The sequence below is a fragment of the Danio rerio genome, chromosome 16, assembly GCF_052040795.2.
Source record: "Danio rerio strain M-AB ecotype USA chromosome 16, GRCz13ab, whole genome shotgun sequence".
NCBI lineage: Eukaryota > Metazoa > Chordata > Actinopteri > Cypriniformes > Danionidae > Danio > Danio rerio.
The window spans coordinates 37,196,947-37,216,132 of record NC_141036.1 but is presented as its reverse complement, the minus strand read 5'-3'; the positions used below and the strand labels follow the sequence as shown (position 1 = coordinate 37,216,132).

Below are 19,186 nucleotides of genomic sequence, written 5' to 3'. Positions count from 1 at the left end.
CATTTCCCCCCTTTAGATTGACTTTAATTACAAGATTCAACTGGTATTTTTCTGAGAGCTACGGTTGTGCATCATGAATACCATACCTAACTGGTGCTTGTTGCATACTTTTCCCAGCAGTTATGTTTTTACGGTAGGCTTATGGTGTTTTGTTGTTCTTGTTGTTTCTGTTGAGCTCAAAATAGTTTAGCGCTAGCAAGGCTAAGGTTATTAATTACATTGCCAGGGACTGCATGAATATTACATGTAGCCTATGTGCAACGTGTAAAATTGTCAAATGTAGATTATCTGCTAATGAATTCATAGGGTGATATAAAAGAGATCTTAATGAAGCACCAACACATGCAATGATGAGAAATGTAGCATGCAAGCCAAATCTATTATGGCTGTATGATGATTAATGAGAGTCCTTTTGTGGCATTATTAATCTGCTAACCTTGCATCAGTTTTCTTTATGCATGTTTTAGCTGTGTTGAGCTCACTATGCTTGTAGAATAGAAGTGCACTTTAGTATACTTTTATTAAGTGTACTTATTGTGCACATACTAGGAGTTCAGATCAAAAAGCCTCTTATCTTAGCTTATTAAATTTTAAACTGAAAATAACCTATTGATCAACATAAACATGATGAACCACACAGGAGATTGAGCATAGACACTCAGATATCAGATGGCATTTAGAGTCTTCTTCGTCTGAATATCTTTATATTTTAAAAGCACCTGAGTGTGAATTCAACAATTTTTGACCATGACATATAAAAGATTAATTTTGGGTTAAATATTAAATCAAATGTGTGCTTGAATAATGAACGCAAGTCCAGCCTACTATCCTTGTAAAAGCTGGGGTAAAATTTAAGAAACGTTTTGTGGTGATTACAGTATACAATAAAGAGGACACAATATGGATATAGACTATACAAGAGTAGCCATTTTGTCCTATATTCACTCTTAAATGCAAATAATTGAAGTTTAAAATAAAAGAGAGACCGCATGTATTATAAAATCTCGTCAAGTGCCTTGTACAGGTACCTGTCAGTTACATGGATCTGCTATGCGTCACGGGCTCTTCAGAAGGTGCTGCTGCGCGCGCTCTGGTTAGACTGGAGACCCCAGTGCGCATTATCTAGTGTGATGAAGACGCTGAAACCCACGACATGGATATACAAGTACGCGTGGAGATACCCCATTTCAGCGCATTTTCGGCGAGCAGAATGAAGCGCAAGTGATGAACGCCATGGTGGAGTTGTTGGAACCTGTTGTTTGGAACTTTACGCTGAAATTTGAGAACGGCACGCGCGCTAATGAGACTACAGCAGGACATCCAGCTGACGAGTATTATAATATTGTTCATGTCACCGAAACTAAAATCCTTCCCGCGTTTATTGGATTTCTGTGCTCCACCGGGCTTGTTGGAAATGTTCTGGTTTTGGTGACTATTCTAAGGTGGGTTTACGTGTCCATGAGGAAATTTAAGCCTCACGTCTTTTTATGTTTGTTTGTATAGTTGAAAATCAATTAATTTAATCGATAACATGTCTATTAAGGCTTTTAATGATGCTTTATCTTTCTATGAAAACTGTGAAAAGGTTGTTAATAAATAAATCTGAATGAATGAAAACAAAAATGTGATTTTGCCACTGTGCATTAATTAATGATTTACTTTTCAAGCAAAATTCATTTTATTTGCGAACAATTTCATTTACTGTGTAAATTACTTTTATTGATCTCAATGCCATTATATGATGAAATTATCTGAATGATTTTATTTGTTCTGGAAGTTGTGATCTGTACGCCATGGCACTGGAAATGAATGATTGCAATTTTGCTATGAGATTGTGTTGATTTATACAACAATTCGGTCTGATTCTCCAATCTGATTGGCTGATTTCAGAACTCCTATAGCCTCTTAACCCTTCTGTATCACTCCGCCCACATAGAGTGACAGCAGATCAATAAACTCACTACAGTATGACAAATATTGCAGCTGTTGGAAAACAATGTACTTTTAAGGCATATTAGGTGAGAATAGTTGTTTAGATTGCAACTATACAGTTTATTTATATGGATAATACCCATTTTAAATATTTATAATTTGGGAAATACAGCGCCATCCACAAGATGGCGACAGAGACATTCAGTGTAATGTTGAACTACAGCTGATCAAATCATTATAAAACTGGTAAGTCGATCTCTCTCTTTTATATGTTGTAGTGCTGCTTTTATACCATAGTAATTACTATTGTTGTGTGTTGAGTGTGAAATGGTTGTTGCTAGATTGGATATGGATGCGGCCGGTAGTTAACAAGATTTATTTACATTATTCATGAAATTTTCCATTTATTGTATTTTATTAATGCCTACCCCTACCTGTCACGGTCGCGGTGGGAAAAAGGAGCGAGGACTCAAGTGCAGCAAATAATGGGTGTTTATTAAGAATAAAATAAAAACAAAAAGGCAAAACAAACAACCCCGAGGGGGAAAACTCTAATAAAACAAATAAACGAACAAACAAACTTGACTAGACTGGCAGGACAAGACAGGGCTGGACACAAGACAGGAAACAATCGACGACGAACTGGCAAAGGACTGAAAACATGAGGGGGATTATAAAGCAAAAAAGTAAATTGACACAGGTGAACACAATTAACTAATGATGGGTTAACAAGAAGGGTGGGACTAGACAATAGACGGGAGAGCGCAAGACACAGAGAGACAATACAAGCCATGCGCTCACATAACACAACACTGAAGCACACGACAAAAGCAAGTGATCACAATATAAACACCAAGCCACGTGCTTTGACAAGAGACGCAAGACACGAGCACACGATAGATAAACACCTTACCGTGCGCTCACACATAAGCAACGCGCATGCTTCATCTCAGCGCCAACCAAAACTGAAACCAACTAGACAGAGGCGCCGAGAATAAAGCAGCGCGCTGCTGACAGAACAAAACACAAACACTAGTACAAGAGCGCGCGCGTCTGAGGGACGCAGAGCGTGCGTGGCCACATCAAGTGGCAGCGCGCACACTCTGCGTACACCCACGACGGCGCGCACGCGCACACAGAGACAGAAACAGGACCAGACATGGAGTAGTGTCAGAGCTCTGCCACCAAAACAAGAATTTACAAGACCAAAGTGGCAGAACCCTGACACTACCTCAACCCTAAGCCCAACTGTTACAGTACTGTAAAAACAGTAGTTGTACTGAGTATTATTTATATAAGCTATTAAATTACCCAATAAATTGTAAATTTTTTTTACTCCTACCCCACCCTAAACCCAACCGTCACAGAACTGTAAAAATATAAACTGAGATGGAACTCTCATATCAGGAATGTGTATTTTGTGTTGGCCACTCGTGTATAACCCAGAGTTAATTTTGGGTTGGCCATCTGTTTTTTTCTAATGAGTCTCCTGGGGTACGTTCTTCGTACCTCGCTTAAATGGTCTAAGATGATTTGGCAGATCCTGGATCTTTTCATCTCGATAACTGATCTCTCGCTTATTTGGTTCTTCAAACAAATTCGCGAATCAGATTAGAATGTCTGAATGAACTGATCTGAGATCGCTGCGTGTGTTGATCATGATCAGCAATGCAACGATTGGCTGACGGCAGCGTAATGTGAGCAAAATTACATCAAACTAGCAGTAAACCGTGTTAAATGACCTTCCACATTTGTTGTGAGCTGCAGGCTTTACACTTCCATGTGTCAAGACTATTCATCATGTATTTCAATACATATCAGTGTATTTAGTTCTACGTTTAGAAAAGTTTTTCTTTATTATAGTAGCCATTTTTTTTAATCAATGTTTACAAAAGCATTTTGATATTGGTAAAGGTGTCTGCAACTTTTGTGAAGCATCAAATCACTGGCATATTAACTGTCAAAACATGTTTATGACTGCATAAATGTATTATTGCTTTTTTTAAAAAGTCACATTTTGTGCATTTCTATTATACACAAATTGTTCTAAAGTGATCTAAAAAGTTCATACCAATAAGTTTTCTCTTTGCACCACCAGGGGGCAGTCTTTGTACTTTCATTTCGAGGGTGCAGATTGCATAAGTTTTATTAATATGTATAACTTTATTTATTTTGTTAATAACTAGGCTTTATATATATAGTTAAAAATAGTTACTATTTTCCCAAGTGTATATAACTACTACTGTAAGAAAATATCAGCATTTAGTACATACTTTCAATATTTTCTTTGCATGAACTGAGCTGATCTAATCCTGTTTATATGAATTGAGCCTGCTGCCCAGCAGGTTTGATCTACCAGAACTGTTGCTATGACAACAACTCTCGGATCAACTTTGAAGAACAAAATGATTCTGGATTGTGTCAAATTGCCAACATCCAAATCCAGCTAACTGAGTAATCCATGTACGAAGAACGGACCCCTGTTTTCATTAGTACAGACAAGTTCAGTAAACAGAAAAAAAAGAATAAATGCCTGCATGTATTTAGTGTTTCTCCGTATCACAAACACAATAGTAATCTGGTAGTTTTTGCACTGCTTTGACTTTTTCGGGGTTAATTATTGTGATCTTTCAATTGCAACAGAGATATACTGGGGAATCGCTGTAGACTGATGGCACTTCATGCTGTTCAGCCTTATAATCTTAAATAAAATGTTAGCAATATCACCTGTTTTGTCAGCACTTTAGATATTATAGAATCATTGCTCGCTCTAAAGTGACATGTTTAAAGTAGCTACGGTTTTTGCTGTTCTGACGTCAGCTTCAGATGTGAATGAATGGCAGAAGAAAGTAGTTAGACTTTCCTTGTTTGATTTTCTTTTTTATATACACGATTATGCCATTAAACTGTTGTATAAACGCAATATCACACTCGTAGCAGCCATATTGCACTGCCACCAGTGTGATATACTCATTTATTTATGAATTTGGCATAGAGGGAACAGTGTTTGCACTTTATTGCTCTTCCCATAGATTAGGGACTTGATGTGTTTCTAGTGGAAAAATGTGACATTTACATGACAACCCAAAAGGCTTTCTTCATTTTTATATCACATGAATTGAATGCTGATAATGTTAAATAGAATTAACACAGAAAGAGCCATTTTTACTGTAAACTCAATGGACCAAACTCAAACTATAGTATCTCAAAGAACTACATATGATGCTGATGAATTTCATTTTGTGCATGTATCCATGTTGCTAAGATCAGATCATTTGTCGTGTGTTTGTTTTGTTTTTGAGAAGACACATATTTAAACATTGCTCTTAACAGTGGAATAGGAAGACAGAGAAAAACTTCCTGAGGTTCATAATACATATATCATTGAAAAGACATTATTTCTATTTACCTCAAAGCAGGGCTTGACATCATCTTTGTTGTGTTGATGAATCACATTAGCCACTTTTCCACAATCAAGCTAAATGATTCTCTTTTCTTATGATCAGACATTTCTGCTTTTGGGACTCCTTTTTATCTACCATTTACTTGGTTAAATAACAAGGGCGGGAAGAAGAAGTGCACTTCCTCTTATAACAAGCTATGGAGTTACGTGTATGGAGTAGTGACATAACATACAATTACTCTATCAATATGGATCTACACAGCTGTCAAACCCAGAATTCTATGTCATTAAGATGTTTAATTATGCTGCAATGTACCAGGCTCGTATGAAATACAATTTGTTCAGCACACTAGAAACAACAGAAAAGTGTTTATTAATTGGGTTACCAAGGAAGCATTTTCACTGGCCACATTTTTGTTTTATTATGTTTGGATATTATGTTTTGTATGATTGAGGTTTAACATGGATTTTTGCACATATAAAGTTGCACATATATGAATGTGTATGTGGATGTTTCCCAGAGATGGGTTGCGGCCGGAAGGGCATCCGCTGCGTAAAAACTCGCTGGATAAGTTGGTGGTTCATTCCGCTGTGGCAACGCCGGATTAATAAAGGGACTAAGCCGACAAGAAAATGAATGAATGAATGAAAAGTTCTGTATAACTTACAAACCATGCATTTACTCACTGCAGTGAAGCGGATGAATCATCAGGTCTCTCAACAGCTCTTTCCTTCTGTGGCTTCATGTTTGCTTCAATCCAAGATGGCATCCTTGTCTTTGCTGTTTCTCATCATGGACTCACTCAATGTTCCTTGAGTCTTTGTGTGGAAAAATTAATGGAACACTTATTCAAAACAACTGATTCATTGGAATTACACAATATTTTTAAGGTAACTGGTTGCAAAAGATTTACATGGGCTGAATTTAAACAACGTTAAATTTATTTAGTGCATATAAAATGTTTGCAAGCAGTTACCTTAAAAAAGTTTAGTAAATCCAATAAATGTTTTTAGTGAATAGAATTTTTTTAAGTATGCTCTTTTATCACCACCTATTTTTTTTAAATTAATTTACAAAACCCCTCAAAATCATTAGTGCTAAAGGGGCGAGAATCAAAAATTTTTATTTATCGACAGGCATCTCTGATTGTTTTCGCCTCACTATAGTAAACCATTGAAGACATACAACAACCATAGTATCGCCCTTTGACTAAAAATTACAAAATAACAAAAAGCAGCAGCCTTTTAATTTCAGACCCAGGCAGCAAAGAATTCTGGCCCAGAATTGGCATAAAGCTGGCACAGCTGGCATTCACACGGCACTGGCATACAGCATGTGGACCAAACATTGCCCAGAAGTGGGAGAAGTGGCACCGTCTTTAAGGCGGCACACAAGACATCCCAGTTCTGGGTTGTTAACTTGGCTGAGACTTGGCCCAGATATGGTCCATGTTTGGCCCTTGTATGGAAGCCAGACTTGCTCCAGTCATATACCGTAATTCACTGCGCCATGGGGGCCAAGCAAAAACTGATTGTGTCGGCCTGATTAAGGGAGTTGTGTAAAAATAGCTACTGACAGCACCAGTAAACACAGAATGCAACAAATTGATGTCAAAAACGGTGTACTTTTCAGTAAGACACATCATTTAAATTATATACAGCCATACAAGTCTTAATAAAAGTGTTAATGTAATGTGTGCACTAGTGTTAGCACAAGAAGATTGTTCCTGCAGGTTATTAAATGGCCATTATTGTCAATAATAACAAGGTTTTCTCAAACCTTCAAAAAGCCCCTTTAATTAGCGCTAGAGAGCCAATTTAGTGATTTCACTGTGATTTCACTGCTTCTCTGAGAAAACAGCTATGACCTGACCTCAGGCTGCTGTCCATGTTTATTGCTGCATGCACTTTTTAGTTCTTCTTCTCAAAATACCTTGTTGTTTTGTCTCACCAAGGGCTCAGACATCACCACAAATTCTTTTTTGCAGGTCTGCCAAAAAGACAGTGCCAGACGTGTATGTCGGGAACCTGGCTGTGGCCGATCTGGTGCATGTGATCGTCATGCCTTTCTTGATTCACCAGTGGGCGCGTGGAGGGCACTGGGTGTTCGGCAGCAGCCTCTGCACCATCATCACCTCACTGGACAACTGCAACCAGGTGGCCTGTGCTGCAGTCATGACTGCCATGAGTCTGGACAGGTAAATACGTCAACAGTCAATTTATTTTACTTTTTTCCCCTCACTATTAAAGCATTGTAAATGTAATTACTGTCAAATAATGTGATTCAAATCATCATTTCATGTAGAATGAGATTCCCAGATAACGTACTATAATAAAATAAACATTAGATGTATTTCTTCAGCAAATATAATGCGTTAAAATTCTCATTTTAAATCCAATCAAAACTGATTTGTATGCTTTCACATTATTTTCCCTGTCAATATAAGGATTTTATACTCAATCAAGAGCATTTACAGGCCTTGTGCTGTCTCATGTAATCGTGTGAAACTTGATTGCGACTCGTTTGATTCAGTGTTTGAATGTCTGACAGGAAAAATGTAACAGAAAATACTATTGATTGATAATAATGGTTTGTCAGTTTCATTCGCCTTTTATGATATTCATGGTTGAACATAAAACAGCATTATGGGTTAGGATATTGATGTTGAAGCACATAGAATATTAGCTTTTAAAAATCTGCCCATTGCTTTTTTTTTCTTGTCTTTTCATTTCTCTCCTTTATTTTTCTTCATTCAAAGCTTTGTGTATGCAGTTAATCACAGTATTAAGATTAAGAATAAATTATAAATCATTGTGCTTCAATAAAGCCGATGAGTGTATTTTTATAACTGAATTGTTAGCTTGTGCTATAAAGGCATAAGTTTGCTAAAGATTTTTATTTTGAGCAATTCTCTGGAAATGAGCTATTATTTAATTTTTATTTGGGACGGGCATTCATTTTTATTTGTTGGTGTTGATTGTGTGTTGCACAAACCTAAAACCATCAGTGTATCAGATATTGTCTAATTATTACCCACATAGCAAAATTTCTCTGGCCCAGCTCTGGCCCACACAATCAGGTTTTGCTTGGCCCACATGCCGCAGTGAATTACGGTACATGACTGGACCAAATCTGGCTTCCAGACAAGGGCCAAACACAGACCATATCTGGGCCAAGTCTCAGCCAAGTTAATAACTCATAACTGGGCCTGAACTGGGTCAGATAGGTTGGTGTGTCACGATTGCAATGAAATTGATAAACCCATGGAGTGATGCGCTTTAGGCACACTCTGGGCACACTTTTTCTCAAAGTGACCTGATAGGTAGAATTTTTTTTCTTTATTCAAAAATGATTTCAGTGTATTTTAAATGTGGGTCAAGACTGGCCAAACTTACATGGCCCACTTATCAATTTTTTGTTTTTTCTGGGCCAAATACTACATTTTTCATCTGGCCCAAATCTTGTGTGCCGCCTTAAAGACGGTGCCACCTCTGCCAAACCCGGGCCATGTTTGGCCCACATGCTGTATGCCAGTGCCGGATGAATGCCTGCTGTGCCAGCTTTATGCCAAATCTGGGCTAGAATTTTTTGCTACTAGAGTAATTGTTGCTACACTGTATTCTCACCATTAGAGGCCACCCTTATCACAATTATACTGTACATCAGTCCAGCAAAATCATTAGCACAATTAAAAACAATAGTTAAACCACAGTGCAGTGCAACTCAAAAAGTGAAATATCAGAATTCAGAAATAACAACAGGGAATTAAAAACAAACTAAAAACAATGAATCATAATCTGAAACAAATGTGTATTCCTGTCTTAGCAGCATCAAATAGAAAAACAACCTATGTCCTTCCAGACGCAACTCATTTCTAGGAAACCACACTTACTCATTCACACACATACAATACGGCTAATTTAGTTTATTCAATTCACCTGTAGTGCTTGTCTTTGGACTGTGGGGGAAACTGGAACACCCTGAGGAAACCCAGAACATGCAAACTCTACACAGAAATGCCAGGGTTTGAACCAGCAACAATCTTGCTGTGAGACAACAGTGCTAACCACTGAGCTGCCGTGCTGCCCCCACTTCTACTACTACTACTAATAATAATTATAATACTTATTTACAAAAATATATAATACGGGAATGAATAGGGAGTGATGCATCATCCGTATTATTTTGATTTCTTTCTTTTTATTTTTTAGAAATGGGATGCTAAAATTTTATATTACTGGCGTCTTTTGCAACACAAAAGCAATTTAAAGTCACAAATTGCTTTTGTACTGACCTATTTTATGCTTCCTTAGCTAGTAAGGAGTGCTATATGTCCTGTTGTTTCACATTTGTTTCTCTCACAAACCCTCTCAGATTTAAAAAGTAGGATTCTGAAGAAAAAAAAATCTGTTTCTGTTTCCTTCTGTTTTAAAGAGGGTCGCTGTTACCTTCAAGAAGATCATCTAAATTCATAAATGCCAAAGCACATCTCAGCACAACACGATTTAAAAAGCTCATTTCCAGCTGTATTTTTCTTTTATCAACAACATTGTTTGTGCTTTAGTAAATGTTAAAAGGTTTTGTTTTTTCAAGAAAAGATGGGAGCTATTTCGCATTTTCTCTTTAGATGTCATTTAATGCTTAATGCTGCTGTTTGTAAGGTCTGTATTACTCATTGATTGATGTTCTGCAGATACCTGGCTCTTGTTCATCCATTTCGCTTGTTGAGTCTCAGGACCAGATCCAGGACCATCCGCATTAACCTGTTTGTGTGGGCAGCTTCTTTCATCATGGTTCTGCCGGCCTGGGTTCATGCCAAAGTCATCCGCTTCAGGGACGGTCTGGAGAGCTGCTCACTTAACCTGGTCTCTCCCAAACAAGTGCTCTGGTAAAAGCTTCTGCTTTTCTTGTGGCAAAATCAGAAATTAAAGATACAGTGCATTTAATGAAGTTAAGAAGTAGATATTCTATGTACGGTATACTTTATTTAAATAATTCAGTGATTGTCAAACAAAAGTCTCTTTTTTTACTTTTAATGTACAGTTGAATTAAAAATTATTAGCCGTCATGTGACTATTTTTTTTTCTTTTTCAAATATTTCCCAAATGATGTTTAACAGAGTTAAGAAATGGGAAAAGAAATGGGAATTTTGGGCACCAAATGCACACGCTTTCTCCTTGTACAGCACAGTTCTGATAATGCTTATTCATTCTTAGTTCTGCTTTGACAACTCTGCTGAATCACTCAGTTGTTATCATAACCTTTTACTGAACATGAAAGAACAGAAATGCGCAAACAAATACCTGTTTTTGTGAATGGCCCATTTTGTGCATTTTTTTTTTTTTTTTGAGAAATGAAAGCCTGCAAATTTTTATTGATTCTTTTTCCAGAGCAGTACTTTTTGTTGTATTATTATTTTTTTTTTCAAAGAAGTTATCTTTGCTATCTGCTTTGATAGCCATCATTTGGCATAGGGACACATGTTGCAGACATTTAAAGCAACACAATAAAAACTTTTCTGTCAGTAAAATTTCTTCTTCTCCAGAAAATTGGATTTACAGTTTGAGGTTCAGAGGAGTCCATGCTTCTTTTGTAATTAAAGCAGGTGGAGTGAAACCTGCTGTTGAGATGAATTATAGAGGGTTGGAAGGGTTTTGTAACCCACCACTTTCAGTTCACGTCTACTTCAGAATTGTTTTTAAAAAAATGCATGTTGGGCATGTACTGCTGCCACAGAAGTGGAAAGGGGTGTGCATAGCTGGCAAAGCTGTGGAAAAGCAGCCTTATCTCATGAGGAAATGTAACGATTTTACGTTTTATCGATTTAGTGTCTAATTTATACAAAGTTGAGTTCAGTCTTATGAAAATGTATGATTTTAAAAAGAAGGTCTGGCACCCAACCCTGCCCCTAAACCCAAACATCATTGGAGGATGAGCATACTAAATTGTACGAATGAGATCATACAATTTCATACAAATTAGAGACTGAAACAAAAACTGAATTGCCGTGAGATTTTGTTGGAAAAAGAGGGCGAGCAACTGTCACTTGACTCACCAATTCAGACTACAAATCAGACAGGATTTAGCTGGTGTATTGGAGTTTAGATAGGTCCTTGTTAGAGCAACCGACTCCCATGCAAAGAATAGTCGGTTCGATCCCAGCTCATAGCAAGTAGGAAATGTAGGACTGGTAGGTTACATTGATGCCATTACCTGGATGGGAAGCAGGTTTAGGGCGTGAGTGTAACAGAGGCCAGCTAGTGAAGTGCTGTGCAGATATAAAAAATATCCCATATTGTAAAAAGATGGATGAAAGATAAAACCTCATTCCCCTGATTTCAATAGCTACTCTAGCTGCAGCCGCAGCCCTAATGCAACTCCCATGGAAGTGGGTAGTGTACAACCGGCGGGTTAGTCAAAGTTAAACTTCAATGAAACAAACATTATATCCTTTTAAATGTAATTTAATGCCCTATTATATATATTTTATGCAGCGGTGGCGCAGCCGGTAGCACAATTGGCTCACATTAAGAAGGTTGCTGGTTTGAGCTTTGGCTGGGTCAGTTGGCATTTCTGTGTGGAGTTTGCATGTTTTCCCCGTGTTTGTGTGGATTTCCTCCTGGTGCTTTGGTTTCCCCCACAGTCCATATGCGCTACTGGGTAAGCTGAATTATCCGTAGTGTATGTGTGTGAATGAGAGTGTATGGATGTTGCTGGGTTGCAGCTGAAAGGACGTCCACTGCGTAAAACATATGCTGGATAAGTTGGCGGTTCATTCCGCTGTGGCCACCCCAGATAAAAAAAGGCACTAAGCCAAAAAAAATATGAATGAATGAGCACATATTTTATTATCCGTTACCAGTGCTGGCCTGTCCAACAGGCAATATAGGTGGTTGCCCTGGGCCCCACATTACTTGGAGGGCCACTTGAACAATACTCTTGTACATTTACTGTGAATGTAAGTGTGAGGACGAGCGCATATGTTTCAATCATGAACAATGTGCATTGCACAATGCACAAACCCATTAAATGTGACATAATTCACAACGACGGTGTGAAAAAAAAAACCTCCACATTTCATTAAAAGAATAGCTTTGTGTAATTCATGCATGACAAACAGCTGAAAATGATGAATATGTATGGATAAAAGCAGAAAATATTAGAAACATACCAAGCAACACCACATTCTATTTTGTCTTAAAGTCATAAGTAATAAAACATCTCAAGTATTGAATCTGTGCCCTTCTTCGTTTATTTTTTAAATGTATTTGTATTTTATTTCATTTAGTTTGTTCTACAGTTTATTTTTACAACACTCTTGCACTTTCATTTGCAATACTTTACAACACTTTGCAAACTTATTTGTTTAAATCCGAGTAAATATTTTTACATGTGTATTATAGGTTAAATATGTTAATAAAAATGTATACACTTAAATATTAAATTTGTATATTTTTGTACTTTCTAACTGTTTTTTTTTTTATATATATCTCGCCTAGGGCCCCTCAATCCTATGGGCCGGCACTGTCTGTAAAAACTTAAAATATACAAAATCATATAATGACAATTTGTAATAACACTGTGAACACAATCATGTTAATATGAAGACCTTAAATGTGTATGCAATCTATTAATCTAAAAAAAATGTACATAGACCAGGTTTACATGTACACAGAGAGCACTAATAAAAAAGGTGGACACCGACACAGAAGCTTAAGGGAGAATGCCGGGTTCTGCTAAGGTGGTGGACTGCTCTCCTCCTGAATCCCTGGTCATAAATGCTGTGCATGGTCTCCCAGATTGGCAGGTCTGTCATTGGAAAGCATCACGTGCTTTCATGAATAATTAAGAAGTAGGGTCTTCTCATAGCAAAAGAAATCTCAATCGGTAAATAATAATGAGACACCGACTCGTCTTCTCTCCACTAGTGGTCGAGCGCTAAATCAATGATTTTTATCCAGCCCCAATGACCATTTTAAACCCAGAGGATGAAATTAGCAGAGAAAAAGCTCAAAATAATCCGTTTTTTCCCACAGGTAAAGCTGACAGACACTAACTTTGTCTTAATTGATGCTCAATGCCCATAGATGTGTTAAAATCTAAAACAATAAATGAATACAAAAGTAGTGAAGGGTTTCATGAACCTTTAATGCTCTTCTTGCTCATAAATGTTTAGGTACACGCTCTACCAGACTGTGACGTCTTTCCTCCTGCCATTACCTCTGATCCTGACCTGCTACATACTGATCCTCTGCTACACCTGGAGAATGTATCGCAAGAACAAAAAGGCTCACAGGTGAATTCATTACAACCTGAATGGTGACTTAGAATTTTTGAGAATTTTATTATTTTATTATTATTTTGTAAATTAAATTTTTTTTTTTTTTTTGCTGATTTTTATTACAGAATATCATAATATTTATAAATACTTTGTTGATTAAAGTTAATTTAATTTTATTCTCTTGTTTGGGTTTTATACTTTAATTAGTGGCATTTTATTTTCATGAATAGAGTTTGCATGTTCTCCCCGTGTTTGTGTGGGTTTCCTCTGGGTGCTCAGGTTTCCCCCACAGTCCAAAGACATGGTATAGGTGAGATGAATAAACGAACTTGGCCGAAGTGTATGTGTGTGAGAGCAAGAGTGTATGGGTGTTTTCCAATACTGGGTTGCAGCTGGAAGGGCATCCGCTGCGTAAAACATATGCTGGATAGGTTGGCAGTTCATTCCGCTGTGACGACCCCAGATTAATAAAGGGACTAAGCCGAAAAGAAAATTAATGAATAAATGTATATTTTCACGAAACAAAGGGGTTAAAGGGATACCCAAAACTGAATATTCTGTGATCATTTACTCATTTACTCTCCCTCCATCAAGTGGTTCCAAACCTTTATGAGTTTCTTTCTTCTGTTAAACCCAAAAGAAGATATTTTGAAGTTAGCTGCAAAGCTGTAGAAGAAGAAACTTATTTAGGTTTGGAACCACTTGTGAACGAGAAAATATTGAGTAAATTTGCATTTTTGTGTGAACTACTCCTATGTAATTTCATACAGAGAAAGTTGTCAGCAATGATATTTACATGTCATCCAATTCCATTGTAAATGTCACTGTAACCTAATTTTAAGAAAAGAAGGGACAAGTGGACTTTTTTTTCAAACTCTGTTAATTGAGCTTAACTTGCAGTGAAACACTTATTTTCATTCTTTAAAATTTTGCTGTAAATGTTAATTTATAGAAAATATATCTGTTAATTATCTGACAAAATATTTATTCTATAATGACCTACCTATCCTGTTATCAATCCAAACATCATGAGTTCACACATACAGATGATTAAAGCAGGGGTTCCCAAACCTTTCAGCCCGCGACCCCAAAATAACAATGCCAGTGACTTGCGACACTCAATATTCTCTGAGGTGGTTATAAATATATAAACCTTGAACACAACGACGCACACATATGAATAGGCCCAAATCTATTCAACATTTAATTTTGGTGATCATCACTCATAGACCATCCTCCATGTTCAGTTGTGGCCTGTGTTTATTTTTAATGGATGTGAGTGCTGTAAAGGTGTCAAAAAGTTTAACCTGATGCCATAAAATTAATGTGCTGCATCGCCTTTAATATAACGCAATCACCCAGGGCTTGCAAAAAAATGAAAGACTGGTGGCTTTTTATTTGCATGTGGTTTTAATGTTTATTATTATTATTATTATTATTATGTTAACAATGTTACTAAATACTATGTTGTTCTTTGGTAGGTTATGGATAAAATATGGTCATTCTAATAAAAAATAAATTTTTGGAAATCGTCAAGTGACCCCCCCCCCCCCCCTTCATTGTCCCGCGACCCCCACTTTGAGAACCACTGGTTTAAAGAATAAAGCATATTTACCGTGCTGTCCAGAGAGAGGGCCCTGAGCACTCGTGTTATTCAGGAAAGGGAGAGACATTGGGGTTAAAGTGAAGTGTCTAGCCCGGCCCAAGAATGCTCCCTCCCAGGTAGATAATGTTTAAAAGGTGAGGTGTCAGGGTGGTAGGAGGATACTAAAGTCATGAGATAATGCAGGTCGGTCAAATTTGGTTTGGTCTAATGCTGATTGGATAATAGAATGATTGTCAATGGTGTATTAGAATTGTTGAAACATCTGCGCATGCTCCTACCGAAGTTTGTTTATAAAACATCACTTGTGTGACTTTTTTTTCTGCTGCTCAACACAAAAAGAAAATATTTCGAAAAATGTTGATGACCAAACATTTATGGTTCCCATTGACTTCCCATTGAATAATGCAGGTTTTGATCATCTTATTGTGATAAAATGATGACATCATTTTAATTTTTCACATGACTATCCTTTTCTAATGTATTCATAAATATTTATCATAACATATAACCGGTTTAACCAAATTTGTGACCAAATCCTGCATTTATGACTTTATTTTAGGTACAACACCAGCCTGCCTCGGGAACGTGTGGTCCGCCTGACTAAAATGGTCCTGGTCCTGGTTGCGGTTTTCCTGGTGAGTGTTGGGCCATACCACATCCTGCAGCTGGTTAACCTGAGTGTTCCTCGGCCCTCGCTGGCATACCACACCTGCTACTACCTGTCTGTGTGTCTGAGCTACGCCGCCAGCAGCATCAACCCCTTCATCTACATCCTGCTAAGCGGACACTTCCGCCACCGGCTGGTTTGTCGAGATACACCAAGCATGCCGAGTGTGGAAAGAGAAATCCAGGCTCCTCGCTCCAGTTTTTAAACAGAATTCACACTGGAAACACAAGATAATGCTGGAAGTGGATTGATGAATCCACGAGGCTTTTTTTGGTCTCGTGTAAAAGGCAGCTGTTTTGGGTAAAAATTTGTTTGTTTTCTTTTTACCTGATAGAATGTATCTCACAAAGGAGCATGGGGTGTTTAATATGTGCACGAATGCATGTCTTGTCTTTTTTTTACAGCAGGTCCATTCTGTGAATGTGTTGTAAGTATTGTGATGTCTTAGCTCCCTCTGCTGTTTAATTTTAGTAATTTACAATCTCAAAAAATCTTCTTATATATGTCATGAATACACAAAAATGCTGGGTATGAGTTGTTGGTTTAAACTTAATCCAGGGACTGAGTTTGCCCATTTTTGCCCATATTTTACACAAATTCACATTTATTTTAATCATAATTTTAATGTCTTTTTTTGCATCTTTTTATTAACATTTTAACTGTTACAGTTTTCTCAGTCAATTTGGCACATTTTTCAGATCAGAATTAAAATTAGCAAAATAGCAAGTGCATTTCTCAAAACACTGTACAACTAACAAAACAGCATGAATCACCTGCAAAAGCCAGTCTCTTGCTCAAAATCCTTAGTTCATCTCTCAAAACTACATTTTTAAAGATCTGAATCAAGTCAGTGCTGTCAGAATTACGATAAGACAGTCAAATAACTTTGTTGTCAATGTTGTCAATACTACAGTGCACTCTGGAGGGCTTTTCTGGTATCATCGATGGCTATTTATATTTTTTGCTGTTTGTACTGTAATGATGTCATTGTGATGCAGAAAGGAAAATACAGCACAGCATAGCACAAAGAAAAAACAAAACAAAATAGAAATGTGAACATAGGACAACCTCCTTTTAAACCTTCATTAGAAAAATCTAGATTTATGTGGGAGAAATTTACCAACTGTAGACAGATTTAGAAAAAAAGTCTAATAGAAATGTATAGAAAAAAATGCATTATGACATAATATTATGACAATTTGTTCAGTCATTTGCATGTAAAGACTTAAGCCATAAACAATGGATTGAATATTGTGATGGGTGAGACTATTTAACATTTTAATCAACATGACATAAGCAATTGATAATGTATAGGTAACAGCAGACATTTGCACATAATCATTAGCATGGATGTACAAAAGCATTTGCAACTTATTCAAAAGAATGAGAAACTGCTTTTGTGATGTGCACAAGTGACACGATGTGAAGATTTAACAGGTAGTTTTGAGAATTTCAATTCTGATCTGAGAAATGGACCGAAGTGACTGAGTTAAACTGTAATCACAAAACACATTGAACCAAATCAACAGACAATGCCTATTTTAACAATGCAATGCAATGCAAAAAAAAAAAAGACAGAATAAATTAGAAACTGTTTTTTTTATTTTTGCCATGATGACATTAAATAATAATTTACTAGATATTTTCAAGACACTTCTATACAGCTTAAAGTTATATTTAAAGGCGTAACTAGGTTAATTAGGTTAACTAGACAGGATAGGGTAATTAGGCAAGTTATTCTATAACGATGGTTTGTTCTGTAGACAATCAATAAATAATTTAGCTTAAAGGGGCTAATAAGTTTGTCCTGAAAATGGTTCATAAAATAGTTCAGTCTGCTTTTATTTTAGAAAAAAAAAAAACAAATAAGACTTTTTCCAGAAGTAAAAATATTATCAGACATAATGATAAAATGTCCCTGCTCCAATAAACATCATTTGGGAAATATTTAAAAAAGAAAAAGAAATTCCAAAATTCCAATGGGGGCTAATAATTCTGACTTCAATTGTATATATATATATTAGGGATGTAACGGTATCAGAATTTCACGGTACGGTAATACCTCGGGATCAATGTCACGGTACGGTATTTATTGAATCATTTACAGGAAAAAAAAAACTTATGAAAATACTCCAAAAAAGTGCCAAAAGTGTCAATGACATACAAATTAGCCATCTATCTGTTAGCTTTGAAACAGGAACTTCAATTTTAATAACAAAAAAATATTAAACCATGTAAAAAAATTAAGTTTCAATTTAGTAGTGTTGAAAACTCATCACATTCAACATTTACTCACTCACTTACTTAGATAGAGATGGGTTTAAAGGAAAATTATCATATAAATATAATCTGGTAAAAGCTGGTATCTCTGGGTATTTACAATGTCCCCTGCAATAGAAAAAAACCCTCTTATTTGGGACTGAGGTTTCTGGGACAGAGAGATATGACTTGGCCCAGGTTGACAGCAGTGGGTAACGTTGTGCATTGTCTTTCCCCCACTTGAGAGCACAAACCATGAGTGAGATAGAGGTCTCATGTCTGCATCAATCTGAACAGTGTGCTGTGTTTCTGCAGTCCCCATGACTGATTATTAGTCGTATTCCCCAACTTGCAGGCACGTGCACACACAGGGCTCAACCTGTGCAGTGCACATGCCCTTTTTAGTCTTGGATAGAAAGTTCCCTTCCAAAATGATCAAAAGTGCCCCCGCGACGCGACATACCCTCCGTCCCGCTTTACAGTACGCGCGAGACAACACAGCTGATCAGAACGCGCGCGACAACACAGCTGATAAGAACTCGCGCGGCGACAACACCCGCTTTAGCGTTTTCCAGCTCTTTTTCATCCCTGCTTCTAGCAGCACACTCCATTTCCGCATTACTGGATCTGTAGCGACAACAGACCGCAAGGGATTATGGCCAAGCCTGGGCTGATGGGAATTGTAGTTTTCGCTACCTCCCGTTCGATTCATTCGCCTGAGCAAATTTTCTCAGAAGATCTATAGTTTTACCGAGTCATGCGACTACGGTAATATCGAAAAAAATTAATATTGCGGTATGACGGTATTTACAATACCGTTACATCCCTAATATATATATATATATATATATATATATATATATATATATATATATATATACATATATACATATATATATATATATATATATGTATATATATATATATATATATATATATATATATATATATATAACCAAAATGAATATATAAATATACAATAATAGTAAAATAAAATACATAAATTCAAATATGACATCATAACCCAAAATACAGCT

At 36.7% G+C, this 19,186-nt stretch overlaps 1 protein-coding gene across 2 annotated transcripts; it reads left to right on the top strand.

The window, feature by feature from the left end:
* Positions 1-1,124: 1,124 nt before the first annotated feature.
* Positions 1,125-17,543, top strand: mchr2a (melanin concentrating hormone receptor 2a). Of its 2 annotated transcripts, none has more exon segments than NM_001443339.1 (5): positions 1,125-1,442; positions 7,324-7,533; positions 10,030-10,224; positions 13,513-13,632; positions 15,783-17,536. In NM_001443339.1, coding segments are annotated over 5 exon segments (1,056 nt in total). In that variant the 5' UTR covers positions 1,125-1,224; the 3' UTR covers positions 16,096-17,536.
* The last annotated feature ends 1,643 nt before the right edge of the window (positions 17,544-19,186 follow it).

What these genes read in the sequence shown, in the direction of transcription:
- mchr2a (XM_087284970.1), top strand. Translation starts at nt 7,397, where the DNA reads ATGCCTTTCTTGATTCACCAGTGGGCGCGTGGAGGGCACTGGGTGTTC. An exon ending in TCTCCCAAACAAGTGCTCTG is followed by an intron (nt 10,225 to 13,512) that starts GTAAAAGCTTCT and finishes ATAAATGTTTAG; the next exon opens with GTACACGCTCTACCAGACTG. An exon ending in AAGAACAAAAAGGCTCACAG is followed by an intron (nt 13,633 to 15,782) that starts GTGAATTCATTA and finishes ACTTTATTTTAG; the next exon opens with GTACAACACCAGCCTGCCTC.